General features: G+C 44.7%; 1 protein-coding gene across 1 annotated transcript in view; it reads right to left on the reverse strand.

Annotated features, from left to right (window-relative positions):
- The window catches only part of LOC124594527, a 605,846-nt gene that overhangs the window by 222,344 nt on the left and 369,084 nt on the right, over positions 1–14,418 (reverse strand). The window contains exons 73-80 of the mRNA XM_047132903.1: positions 12,752–13,063; positions 10,487–10,807; positions 10,073–10,396; positions 8,024–8,341; positions 5,873–6,193; positions 5,469–5,795; positions 4,838–5,155; positions 1,423–1,746 (exon numbers count right to left, since the gene is read on the reverse strand). Of these exons, the coding sequence (XP_046988859.1) occupies positions 1,423–1,746; positions 4,838–5,155; positions 5,469–5,795; positions 5,873–6,193; positions 8,024–8,341; positions 10,073–10,396; positions 10,487–10,807; positions 12,752–13,063 (2,565 nt within the window). The remainder of the gene's footprint in view (positions 1–1,422; positions 1,747–4,837; positions 5,156–5,468; positions 5,796–5,872; positions 6,194–8,023; positions 8,342–10,072; positions 10,397–10,486; positions 10,808–12,751; positions 13,064–14,418) is intronic.

The following is a 14,418-nucleotide window of genomic DNA, read 5'->3' on the forward strand; positions in this document are numbered from 1 at the left end:
ACATGAGATCTCAGCGGGCATATAAACTACCTGTTCAAAAGTGTCCGGACACCTATTAGTGGATATTAACATTGGTTGTGTCCACCATTCGCTAGTATAACGGCTTGAACTACGTTGGAGACACTTTCGGTGAGGTGCCTGAACGTCTGCGGAGGAATGAGTCGATTCTTCCTCAAGAGCTGAAAACAGAGAAAGCAGTTATGTTGAACACTGGGGTCGACTTTCTAACTCATCCCAAAGGTGTTCCATAGGGTTCATATTGGGATTCTGGGCAGGCCAGTCCATTTCAGGAATGTTATTATCCACAAATCATTACCGCACAGGGGTGCTTTATGAAAAGATACACTGGCATGCTGGTTCAAACACCCAACGTGTTCGAGTCACAATGTTGTAAAATGTGTTCATATCCTTCCGCATTTAGTGCTTTGTGAAAAGATACATTGTCATGCTGATTCAAACACCCGTTGTCTTCGTGTCCCAATGGGTAAAATGTGTTCATATCCTTCCCCATTTAGTGCTTTGTTAAGCGCAATAGGGGAACCACACCCTAGCCACGAAAAAGACTACCATATTGAAACACGACCCCTCCGTACGTTACTTTTGGCGCTACCTTTCTAGTGGATGGCCACAGAGTATAGCGCGATTCATTACTCTAAATCACTGGTCTCCAGCCATCCACCGCCCAGTGGTGTCGCTCCTTACAGCACCTCAAACCTCGCTTAGTACTGACTACAGATATGTGTGGCTTATGAGCTGCCCGATCGCTGAACCCGATCCTTTTTAACTTAGGCTCAATATTGTGGTAGCCGGACTTCTGGTAGCACTTTGGAGCTCACGAGCGATTCCTTCTGCTGATTTCATGCGATTTCTTACAACCAGCCTCCGCAATGCTCGACGGTACCGGTCCGTCAGTACATGAGTTCTGCCTGATCTTGGTTTATTTGAGGTTATTCTCTAGCGGTTCCACTTCACAATCGCATCAGCAACAGTCGAACTGGGCAGCAGTGGAAATGTTGAAATGTCCCTGATGGATTTATTACTCAGGTGACACTTTCGAAATCATTGAGTTCTCCTGAGCACCTCAGTCTGCTGTTATGCTTCTCTCCTGACAACACAATACTTGCCGCGTCCTTTTATAATGGAGGGCCCGCTTTTCGTGGCATCTAATGATCAGTTCCACATCAGATACGGCGTTCGGACACTTTTGATCGATATTGTATCTGGTTATTTTGTTAGCAGATGAGATATCCTTTATTTAATAAAGAAACACTAAATAACAAGCACTCTTTTATAGTTTTGTTATTCCCCCTTTCAGATTTCTGTCCTTGCAGTCGACACAACGAGGTTTAATCAGTGACAAGCGCCTTTCTGTAACGAAACGAGGATGAACTAATTGATATCTGTGACGTGCCACAAGCTTACGTTGTATAATCTGGGAGCACCCGCTGAACGGGTTGCCGGTGAAACCAGGCCTGCAGAGGCACATGGGCGCATGCTTGACGACTGTGCACGTGGTCTGTGCGCCGCAGGAGCCGGGGCAGGGGTCCCTGCAGCGCTCCGACTGGCAAGCGAGGGCGCTGGGGCATTCCTCGTTACGCGTGCACTCGGGCCGGCAGTTGGGCGGACGCCCCACGTAGTTAGGCAGACAGGAGCACGCGGGCTGAGTGCCCACGGTGCGGCACTGCGAGTTGGGCCCGCACGGCGACGGCACGCACGGGTTCCCGCTCGGCGGTTGTGCGACTGGTTCTGGTGGGCAAGCGCGGATACGGTGAAGGATCGTGCGGGACGCAAGCGTACGAGGGAACAAGAAAGTGCACAGCCCCAGGGACATATCACGGCAAGTGAGGGACCTCCGTCGGATCAAAAGGTCACTTCGAACTTTCTGCTTCTTCTCCCTGTTAGACGTGTGCCGTCTCAACGCAAGCTTCTAGAATCTGTTGTCTTTTACGGAATGATATATGACTAGATAAAAGAAATTATTCAAATAGTTAAGGGACACGAAAATTTAATAGTAATGGGGGACTTGAATTAGATAGTAGAAAAAGGAAGAGAAAGAAAAGTAGAATGTGAATATGGACTGCGGGTAAGGAATGAAAGAGGAAGCCGCCTGGCAGAGAATAACTTAATCATCGCCTACACTTCGTTTAAGAATCGTGAAAGAAGCTTGTATACGTGGAAGAGTCTTGGAGACACCGGAAGGTTTCAGATTGATTATATAATCGTGAGACAGAGATTTAGGAACCAGAGATTTAGCCAGATGTGGACTCTGATCACAATTTATTGGTTGTGAACTGTAGATTAAAACTGAAGAAACTGCAAAAAAGTAGGAATTTAAGTAGATGGGACCTGGATAAACTGAAAAAAACAGAGATTTTAGAGAGTTTCAGAGGGAGAATTAGGGAAAGATTGACAAGAACAAGGCAAAGGAAAGGGAGAAGAAATAAAAACCTTGAGGTCTGCCGATGACACTGTAATTCTGTCTGAGACAGCAAAGGACTTGGAAGAACAGTTGAACGGAATGGACAGTTTCTTGAAAGGAGAATATAAGATGAACATAAACAAAAGCAAAATAAGGATAATGGAACGTAGTCGTATTAAATCAGGTGAAGCTGAGTGAATAAAATTAGGAAATGAAGCAGTTACAGAAGCAGATGAGTTTGGCTTTTTTGGCAGCAAAATAACTGATGGTGGTCGAAGCAAAGAGGATATAAAATGTAGACTGGCGATGGCAAGCAAAGCGTTTCTGGAGAAGGGAAATTTGTTAACATCGAGTATAGATTTAAGTGTCAGGAAGTCTTTTCTGAAAGTATTTATATGGACTGTAGCCATGAATGGAGGTGAAAGATAAATAGTTTAGACAAGGAGAGAATAGAAGCTTTCGAAATGTGATGCTACAGAATGTTGAACATTAGATGGGTAGATCACATAACTAATAAGGAGGAACTGAACAGAGTTCGGGAGAAGAAGAATTGTGGCACAACTTGACTAGAAGAAGGAATCGGCTGGTAGGACACGTTCTGTGGCATCAAGGGATCACCAATTTAGTACTGGAGAGAAGCGTGAAGGGTACAAGTCGTAGAGGGAGGCCAAGAGAGGAATACACTAATCAGATGCAAAAGTTGTAGGTTGCAGTAGTTACTCGGAGACCAAGAGGCTCGCACAGGATAGTGGCATGGAGAGCCACCACCACAACAACAACAACGGAATGACATATTCATGTGAAGCGAGAACTCATGGATTGAACAACCATCGAGATAACTGGATGAAGAAATGTTTTCGGTGCTCGGTAGTGCCGCCTTTCAGTCATTCATGGTCGTGTCAGATGTAACACTCTCGAAATGCACATTTGTGGAGAGCAATCGTTAGGTATCTTATTACATAATTTGAGAAATTCTGGTCGCGAATATTTACAGAACACTTTGCTACTTGGTGGCTCAAATGTTTAAGTAATACGCTAGGTGTCTCCCCTAAGTGTCGTCACGTGCCTTATCTCCGGTATTACAGTAGATTTTTGCAGTGTACAAATGGAACCCACCCGAAAAAATACTATTCATAATGTGTTTCGTGTGACACCTAGTGTCAACTGAAAATATATGGGTGTTTCTCGTTCCAACACAAAGTAATTTTTTAAGTGGAATTTTGGGTGTTTTTTCGATACAGAGATCTTGAATTAGTCTGATGCGATATATGATTTAATGACCCACTGAGTAGTGCTGCTGCGTCAGACGGTATAACACAAATCGGCACATGAGACGGGAAACCCGGTCAAGGAAGGCGTGGCCAACAAATATACATAAGTGCCAAAGAGCATATCTTTAAACCGAATATCGTACTTGAAGAATTTGGGACTGCTCTACACAATGGTAGACTTTACAAAAATGGACTTTAAATTTTTTGTTATTTTTAACGAGGAACAAACTGCGTCTCAGTAACACAGGAAGTTGCAGAAAGCATGCGATAAACGCTGCACGTAGGTTGATTCCATCTGCCCATTGTCATTATCTGTCGGAACACCACAATACGCCTGATGGCTCTTGGATGAGATACCCGCTATGAGAAACAGAAGGTCTCGAGACATATTTGTCCTGGGTGTCATGACACTTCACGTATCTTTAACGTTTGAAAAGGTTTTGCGTTTGTGAGAAATGTTAAGTTGTGTCATACTTCAGACTTCGTGTTAACAATGAGCGTGGTAATGCAGTGGTTAGCAATATAGATTAGGGTTATGGCCCAGATCACGTAATACGTGATCTGGGGTTATTGGTATCGTTGGCTTCGAGGTCACTGGAGACGAATTACCAGCTTAGCTAGAAGAGGATGAGGGGAAGGAATAGCTGGTAATTTCTCCATAGGAAATATTCTAGTACTCGTATGAAATCTGCAGCAAACCTAAATCTGGACAGTAGGATGAAAATCTGAATCCAGATTTACTCAGATCCGAGTCCAGGACGGTAACCACTGCACCATCTCGTTCGATTTTTTTTAAAATGAAAACTGTAGTTATTAAGCTATGTCCGTAATGACATAATAACTGACTACTTCCCTGAATATGCTTTGTCACTCATTATGACCTTATACAGCTGCATTTCAACAATACGATGCACGATCCTTGGAATGTTGCAGCTCATTACCTCCTATTTTGATATGGATGCTGAGAAAATGAAACAGCAAAGGACGAGATGTTATCAACATTAAAAATCCTGATAGCCATTCGGACAAAGCCTGTAATAACAAGGCTATGGATCTTGCTCGAACTGCTTGCGTCTTAATACTGCCGTGATATGTCACCTGCGGCTGTCAAAGAGTGAGAAATAAAACATAGAAAGTTCATGCTTACTTTCTTCCTTAATACACCTAGTGAATGGATCTCCAGTGAAACCAGGGGCACAAGAGCACAGAGGATTGTGGTTGACGACTTGGCAGCGAGCGTTTATGCCACATGTACCAGGGCAGGGGTCTGTGCACTTCTGCTTGACGCACGCCCTGTTCTGCGGACATTCTGTGCTTACGACGCACTCCGGTTTGCAGGCGGGCGGAGCCCCTATATAGCCCTTCTGGCACGAGCAGACGGCGTGTCCATTTGTCACACGACACACGCTGAACGGCCCACAGGGAGATGGCTTGCATGGGTCCTTCGTCGGTTCTTCTTTTGGTACTGGCAAGACGAAAGAACAGATGCAAGAAATTGAAGAAGCAGTACAAGCTGCAAGAAAAACAGAATACAGAGAACAGTGCAGGCGAGGAAGCAGGAGAAATAGAGCTCGCTGGTAGATATTGCTGAGTCTTTAAGTTTAAAAATAATGAGCGACAAATTTCACACCAGAAGACGAGAGGGAAAACAGATGACAGTTAAAGGCAAGCATGAGATCATCGAGGCACATTGCTCCTGCCGCCTCTATGCAGATAAATAGATAATACAACAGGTATCAGACAAGAGTATACAAAGAGAGAAGAGAAAAGTTGCTTACTAGACGGAGGGAGATGGCAAGAACTTAGAGGGTTTCCAATGTATCCTGGTAAACAGCTGCAAGAAGGTGCGTGGTTGACGACGCGGCATTCAGCATTGAGTCCGCAAGTGCCGGGACACGGGTCTCTGCACTTGTTGTTAACGCAAGCCTTGCTACGATCGCAATCCGTGTTGAGCACGCACTCGGGCCTGCATCCCGTGTACGGATCTCCGAAGTACTCAGGAAGGCAGACACACGAGCCAGCGCCTTGTCTTTCTTTACACAGCGCGTTCGCACCGCAAGGCGATGGATTACACGGGTCTCGTGGCGTCTCGACGGGCGCTTGAGCTGCAACGGATGAAACCCTTAGCAGATGTGATCTACTGCCACTTATCGTGTATAGAGTTAATGGTAGGCGTTCTTACATGGTACAGCTGCGCAGCCGGCAAATGGGTCTCCTGTGAAACCTGGCAGACATGTGCATATAGGTGCGTGCTTGACTACGGTACAAGTAGTGTGCGCTCCGCACGAGCCTGGACAAGGGTCTCTGCAGCGCTCAGACTGACAAGCCAGCGCACTCGGGCACTCCTCGTTCAGTGTGCACTCTGGCCGGCAGTTGGGTGGCCGTCCCACGTAGTTTGGCAGGCAAGAACATGCAGGGGACGTCCCGACAACACGGCACTGCGAATTGGGCCCACACGGTGATGGCACACAAGGGTTGCCACTAGGCGGCTGTGCTATAGGCTCTGCAGGAAGAAAGAGTTTGTGAGGACAGGAGAAACATAAGATATAAGCAGACAGTACAGATTGTCCTAGGAGGAATGGTCAACATTCAGAGATATGACAGGAACGCTCATTTGAAGCGAAAAACCTCATATGCACATATGCCCTATTCCGAGTTGTTTACGAGATGGAACACATTTAATGAACGTTTGTTTTAGGGCTACCAGCGCACACTTGTGTCTCTTACGCACCCAAGCTTTCTGATGTTTTATTCTAGCCCAATCTACCTCGTTGCTTTCAAACTCGTTAATCGGGATGGCTTTCTGCTCTATGAATAGGGGTGGACTTAAAATCGAACCCTATGGGACTCTGTTTGTGTTTTCTCCCCAGGCACTAAAGTTTTCTACCTTTTCAACATTGCTTGGATTACTCAGCAGTATGTTTTGCATTCTGTTCGTTAACTATGACTCAAACAAGTTGAGTGTAAGTCCATTTGTTCCATAAATTATAATATACGTAAAATGTGTTCTACCTCAGAAACCATTTGGAATACTGCATACGCCTATAAGAAGTTTTTAGCTTCAAATGATCCTTTTTGTCACAACCATGAATACTGGCCCTTCTTCCTGGGAAACCCGATATACTGAAATGAGAAGTAAGTTGAGTCTAGAGGCTAAGTAATGGTGTCTGTGACCTTTCGTTGATATAGTTACTTAATTCTTATTTTTACCAGTATCGTCGGCTCCTCTAAAAGAAGGAATATTGCATTTTATTTATTTAAACCAGATGGTTTGAACCAGATGTGTACAACATTCTGTTTCTACCGTAACGAAAATTGTTCCCACACTATTTTTATATGGGCAATGAATGTCACTTCTTTCAACTATCAGTGAAATAAAGCACCGATACTTTAATTCCCGCTATCAACGAAGGATTGCCACTGAACTATGTTGTGGTTTGGGTGCAGAACAGGAGTACTAGTCTTGCAACCGTCTCCAATAGAGATGGGAGCAATTCTAAAAATCTTTTTTTATCCTCTGTGTACCCACGGAATCACACTCGTGTCTGACAACGAAACGTTAGTCAATTTTTGTAGTTACAATGCCAGTTTTTGCTCGAGTCAAATAATATTATATATGAAACTTCCCAGCAGTGTCAAACTGTGTGCCGGATCAGGACGCAAATCCGTGGGCAAAACTGCTACCGACTGAGCTATCAAGCCATGAGTGAAGAAGCGCACTCACAGTTATCAGTACCTCTCTCTTACTCGTCAAACTTCTCAGAAGTTCTCCTGCTATCTTGCTAGACTAGCACTCCTGGAAGAAAGGATATTGCCGAGAACGGGTTTGGTCAGTGCCTAGAGAACTGTTTCCGAGATGAATCTTCCGCTATGCAGCTGAGACTACACTGTTTTGAAACTCCATGGCAGATTAAAACTATGTCCAGTATACAGTTTTAATAATCCGGGCAGTTTCCAAACAGCGTACGCTCCGCTACAGACTGAAAGATGGTCTCAATTGTTGAGAATGCCTTTAGTGTATCCCTACATCGCTTTATCGTAAAATTAATATTGACACTCGGGAGCCTTGCAGTTATGATAGTGAATTAGCGTTCTTAAGTAAAGTGTTTATACGCTTTGAATGTCTGTAGCTACATGTTATCTTTCTAAAGCAAAAACCATACCATAATAATTTTTATATTAATACAGAAAATTTGCAACGGACCAATCTCTTATAATCATGTTGGGTCACAGACGGAAAAGAAAATGTAATCAACAAAGTCACGAATGAAGTAAACAAAAAGTAACAGATTACTAGTTGGAAAGTTGACTGAAAAAGGTGAGAGGCGCTTACTCTGCTCCTTGATACATCTAGAGAAGGGGTCTCCTGTGTAGCCGGGAGCGCAAGAGCAAATGGGGTTATGATTGACGGCTTGGCAGCGGGCATTGAGGCCGCAGGTGCCGGGGCAGGGGTCGACGCACTTCTGGTTGACGCACGCCTTGTCCTGCGGGCACTCTGTGCTGACGACGCACTCTGGCCGGCACGTGGGCGGCGCCCCTACGTAGCCGCTCTGGCACGAGCAGACGGCATGTCCGTTCGTCACGCGACACACGCTGAACGGGCCGCAGGGCGACGGCTTGCACGGGTCCCGGGGCGGCTCTGCGGTTGGAGCTGGCGTGCACGACAGACAGCGGGCGTACAGAGTCGGAAGGACAGACACAGAAGGCGAGGCAAACAGGCTACAAGCTAAGCTGCAGTTACAGTTACAGTGCTAGAAGAAGGCGTGAACTCTATACATTTGTTTCGTATTTCAGACACAGAAGAAAAGAACAGAATTTTAAGAATGTACTCACTTCATACAGAAAAGCACATAACAATGGAGAAAAAAAAATAGCAGAATTTCTTCATAGCTAGCAGAACTAAGCAAAGCATGCACTCTAGAAAAACCAAATGTATTTCAATCAGGCAGTAAGATCAAAGAATAAAAACCTGTGAAGGAAAGATCGGAAATTACACGATTTTTTCCATGCTTAAAATAGAGTGAAGATTTTTTAATAATATGTACAAGGCAAAGAACATTTCACTCCGTTTCCGTCATAGCTCTACAGTCAAAGCCGATGAATAGGTTCGGTGATCTCCAATTCCAGGATATGTGATGCGGAATGATTGGGCAAATACAGCTATCTAATCTATCTAATATTTTTTCTAGTACTTTGTGCAAGTTAATATTTGCCCCAATCTTTCACCTAACTTGGATGATTGTTAATAAATACCGAAAGAAATCTAAATAAATTATAGATCCCAATAGCCTACATTTAAACGCCTAATTTTCGTAAGTATAAAGGTAATCGATCAAAAGAACGCATAAAATATAAATTTCAAGATATGTGGTAGTTATTACAACATCAGTTTCTGCAATATAATTGTGATAGATACACGTTATATTAAAGCAACAGAAACGTAATTATAAGCATTGATCAGCGCTTCTGAAGGAAAAGCTCGATTCTTAATCAAATTATTCTGATTTGTTTTGACTATCTGCAGGAAGAAAGATCAACACTGTTAATTTTTATAGCTGCTATAATTTCTGCAAATATGTAAGTCTTCCACACTGAGATAAAGTTACCCGAATTTAAATATGGAAGACGGTTTATTAATAAACATTGTTATTAGTGCAGTTTTGTACAACATGTTACTGAACATTCGCAGCACGTGCTCACCGTTTGGAGATTTATCCTACGCTGCCGCAATACTTTCGAAAGGAGCGATACATATTTCCCCTGTTTATAGCTGTGACCACACTCGTGTTAATTATTTACCAAAGAAAAATCGCCAAAGAGCCGTAAATTTTCAGAAGTTACTTTATTTAGACGAGCAGTTTCGGCATCTCATTAATGCTGTCTTCAGGTACCTGTACACTCCATGTACAGACAGTCAGATATATCTATCATGCATAACAACTCAAAGTTATCATGTAAACACTGCGCAATCGATTCACGAAATCCATGTATTGATGGCTCCAGTTATGCATCTATCGATATATCTGATTGTACATACATGGAGTGTAAAGGGGCTGAAGATGGCATTAATGAGATGCCGAAACTGGTCGGCTCAATGAAATAACTTCTGAAAATAAACGGCTGCTTAGCGATTTTTTCGTGGTAAATATTTGATCAGCCGCTGTTCTGCGCCAACTACGGATCAACAGATACTCTTGGTAAGTTCGTGTTAGAACAGTTGCTATAGAAAACCATCAAATGTTAATCAGCCCCTTCTTTTTATTAAAAATGTTTTTTACGCGCCCTCAGACGATTTCGAGTGAAATGTTCTTCGCTCTTGTGATCATTGCAGAAATGAAAGTAATTAAAATATAAAAGAAAATGTGAAGAAACAGCAGCTTACTAGGAGGCAGATGGCAAGAGTTAAGAGGGTTTCCAATATAGCCTGGAAGACAGCTGCAAGAAGGCGCATGGTTGATGACGCGACATTCCGCATTGATGCCGCAGGTTCCGGGACACGGATCCCTGCACTTGTTGTTGACGCACGCCTTGCTTCGGTCACAGTCGGTGTTAAGCACACACTCTGGCCTGCATCCTGAGTACGGGTCTCCGAAATACTCAGGAAGACACACACAAGATCCAGCTCCCTGCCTTTCCTTGCACACTGCGTTGGCACCACAAGGCGACGGGTTGCAAGGGTTTCGTGGTGCTTCGACGGGCGATTGAGCTGGAATTAATGAGCGCAGTCAGACACGAGCAGGTAACCTCAAGACAACTGTAGTGACAGAGTGAAAGACCTAAGTGTACTGCATCTTACTTGGTGCTGGTACGCATCCGGCGAACGGGTCTCCCGTAAAGCCTGGCAAGCATTTGCATATTGGCGCATGTTTAACGACGACACATGTGGTGTGTGGTCCACAAGAACCTAGGCAAGGATCCCTGCAGCGTTCAGATTGACAAGCCAAGTTGCTAGGACACTCAGCGTTCAGCGTGCACTCTGGCCGGCAGTTCGGCGGACGGCCAATGTAATTGGCCAAGCATGAGCACGCAGGCTGTGTGCCCACCACACGACACTGTGAGTTTGGACCACAAGGAGATGGAACACATGGATTGCCGCTCGGCGGACGAACTATAGGTTCTGGAGAGAGAGAAAGAGTGTCGCAAAACTAAAGATTAGACAGACAAGCAAGAACAGTAACAGTATTATTAAAGTAAGAAAAGAAAGAAAAAGAAAGTGAAATGTGGGAAAAAATTTGTACTCTGTCGAAGATTGTGTACCTTGTGTGCTGTGTTCTGTTGTAATACATCTATAATTTATGATAAAAGGTTATTTCATTTTATTCCTGCTTGAGTAGTTTGGGCTAAAATGGTGGAACAGTTCGTATTCATCTTTACCAGTCACAAACATTTTAAGGAAATTCCTTTTCCTCCGATTGGTTTACCGGAACCGAGAGACGACGCCCTTCCTGAACTGCAAAAGCTTCTTTCCTAATGCCCATTTTCTTAGTTTACAATGATTTGTATCACGTACACCATCGAGTCGCGAATCCTGTGAACTCTCTACCATGTATTTTAACTGCTTGGGTATTTTGTACCCGTGACTGAAATGATAGAACAGTGTTCATTCGTCTAGATGAAGTGCACACAGCACGGTTTTTATGACACAAAAGGGCTTGTATACAATCGACCCTAGTGTGCGGAGAAGCACGACTCGGCCCCGTTTCTGCTTCTAGCGGTAAAATCTGTCCTCTCATTTCTCACTTTGTTAGATCCTCTCGTTTTGTTTGACAGTGTCAACTGATAACTGTCTCACCCTACCCCTTGTTCCATACTCCGCGTCAGTTTAGATGGTGTTCGCTTGCTGGCCCATATGATACTCTCTGGAAGCCAATCTAGCAAACTAAGGTAAAAATTCACTTTCTAGAAAATCATCTAATCCGTTTATTATTGCAGCAGCCCCAAGGTTGAAGTTCAGGAGAAGTTTCCTCAAAAGCTCTGCTGCCTTGCAAACAACAACAGCTACAGCAAGAAAACGATTGTGGATCTCTCGACTTGAGAGTAGCTCTGCCTTGCTCCTCCCTTCAGAAACCCTCCCACCTGCGCATGAACGGAACTGGATGGTGTGGAAGTCGCTCAAAAGTTTTCGTTCTTTGGTTCCTCTAAAAAAGTTATTGGCTTGCGGTACGAACCCACACAGCCATCTCCACGGTGTAATGTCAATTCTGACGATACGAACGAAACGAAAACACAATACCCAGTCCTCGAGCTGAGAAAAATCTCTGATCCGCCAGGGAACCGAACCCTGGCCCGTAAGGTTAGTAATTTGCGGCGCTGACCGTGCAGCTACCGAGGCGGACCAGCGGTCTTTGTTCTAGAGTTGGAAGATCCACGAGTAACTTCCAGCAATGGAACTTCCCTGCGGATATCACCAACCGTGAATGAGAAGAACCAAAGACCATGGAGCAACTACTGGACTGTCAACTACGCCGTGCGTCTTGCACAGAAGTTCTGCTTGTGACACCGGTTACAACTGAAGTTATAAGATTTTGGTCAAAAGTAGTGTAGATTGGTAATGATTTCTTTCATTTGTTTGTAATGGTAATTACCATGTGTTACATTTGTTTTCTGACTCGAATAATTAAATAGTTCAAGCCGTGAACGACATGTATACGGGTATAATGCAGCTGAGGCAGGAGAAACAAGGGCACCGTTCCAGACTGTGCGAAATGGCAATGGAAAACAGGCTACAAATCACAACCGAAAACTCTCAGCGCAAAGTGCCGTCGGACTGTGAATTGAGTAAGCGATTTCGTTCGCTGTGCCTAAGGTGTCAGATGTCAGATCATTACTACAAACTAACCTGTCTGAAATTAATTTGTCTCATTGAACGTACATAATAGACAATTCGTTTTGAGAACTAAAAGGAGTGTTTCTGTCTGCATGAGTGTAAGAAAAGTTGCAGTTGAAAACAGTGAAACAATGAAATACATAATAAGAAATTATACAAAAAGATAAGAACTAAAGATGAAGCTACGAGCAAGTAAATAATGACAGTAAAGATAAGAAGGAAGAAGCCCCTTACTGTCTTCCTTGTGGCAGCGCACAAACGGGTCGCCCGTGAGTCCTGCAGCACAGGAGCAGATGGGATTGTGGTTGACCACCTGGCAACGCGCGTTGAGCCCGCATGTGCCGGGGCAAGGGTCTACACATCTCTGCCTTGTACAGGCCTTATCCTGAGGACAGTCTGCGCTCACAATACATTCGGGGCGGCAGGTGGGCGGCGCGCCGATGTAGCCTTGTTGACACGAGCAGACGGCGTGCCCGGCGGACACACGGCACACGCCGAACTCGCCGCACGGCGAGGGCAGGCACGGGTCTTGCGGTGCGGGCGGCGCTGCAGGCCATAACGGACACGCTACATACCACGCGTGGGCCACCACTACCGAGTGCAAGGAATACCTACCAATCTTGGCCTCTTCCAATTTCCGGTCATGGCAAACAGACTTTGGTTTACGAGCAGTTGCAACACATGCTCTGCAGGACTGAAAGAAGGTCTTCATAGTTGAACCTAAGAACTCCCGGAACCTAGATTTCATTCGTCAGATGCGCTCGAGCCTGATACTATCCTAGACGGTACGGGGAGCTGGGAAGCACATTCACATTTACACTTTTTCTAACTGTAATGGCTATAAACTGTCGTGTGTTTCGAAACTTCACTTTGTGGTTTCGTTCGGCTTTCCGGACACTACATTCTGCTGTCTTCTTCTTCTCCCTCTCTTTTGCCTTTTCCCGTTTCACTGTGGACTCGGTATTGTTGTACGGCTTGAAGCTACATCGGTAACAGATACCGATACAAATCGGGACGGAAACTGTATACTCCATCTGTTTGCGTCGAGCGTAAATCTCATGTTCAGGTATAAGAACGTTTTCTAAATTTTTGCGTAGCGAGTATCTGAGGCTGGACATTGGTACCAGCACGGTATCTACTTAGGTAGATGTGGGAAACCACCTGAAACCACATCGTTGCTGGCTGGCTTACCAGCCCTTGTCATTAACCCATACAGCCATCTCAACAGTCTAATGTCAATTATGACGACTCGAACGTAAGGGCAACACAACACCCAGTCCCAGAGTGGAGAAAATCTCTGACCCGGCCGGGGATAGTACCATGCCTCCTTCGGTTAGCAATCTGCCGCGCTGACCGTGCAGCTACCGAGGCGGACCAACCATCTTCGTTCTTGAGTTGGAAGATCCAGGAGTAGCCTCCAGAAATGGCACATTTCCTTGTGCATAACACAAACTGTGACTGCGGAGAACCACAGACGATGGCGCACCTACAGGATTACCAATATGCCTGCGCCCTGCACAGAGGAATCCCGTAAGCGGCGCGCTATGGCACTCGGTTATCCGGGCGGGTCACATTACATTCTGCCGTACCTAAGATTAAATGTGTGTCTGTTTCGAGAAATGATACCCCTTCGAAAAGCAGTCAGTATAAATAGTAAACAGTGGTATAGTTGTTTGTTATTGAACGTAAGCTGTTTACAAAACGTTGCATAACACGCATTGTTCATTGAAATTTTACTGCCGCCTAAAATATTCACTTCATGACCGTTCTTTATCTGAAAATAATCAATTTAGAGTCCTGTAGGTCTGTATAATTTTTACCCTAGAGGTTTGAAACGCCCTGTGTATTGGCGATTTACGGAGTGGACGTGTATCCTTGACTGTTACAAGTAACACTGCTGC

Source organism: Schistocerca americana, chromosome 1 (genome assembly GCF_021461395.2).
Source record: "Schistocerca americana isolate TAMUIC-IGC-003095 chromosome 1, iqSchAmer2.1, whole genome shotgun sequence".
NCBI classification, from domain to species: Eukaryota; Metazoa; Arthropoda; class Insecta; order Orthoptera; family Acrididae; genus Schistocerca; species Schistocerca americana.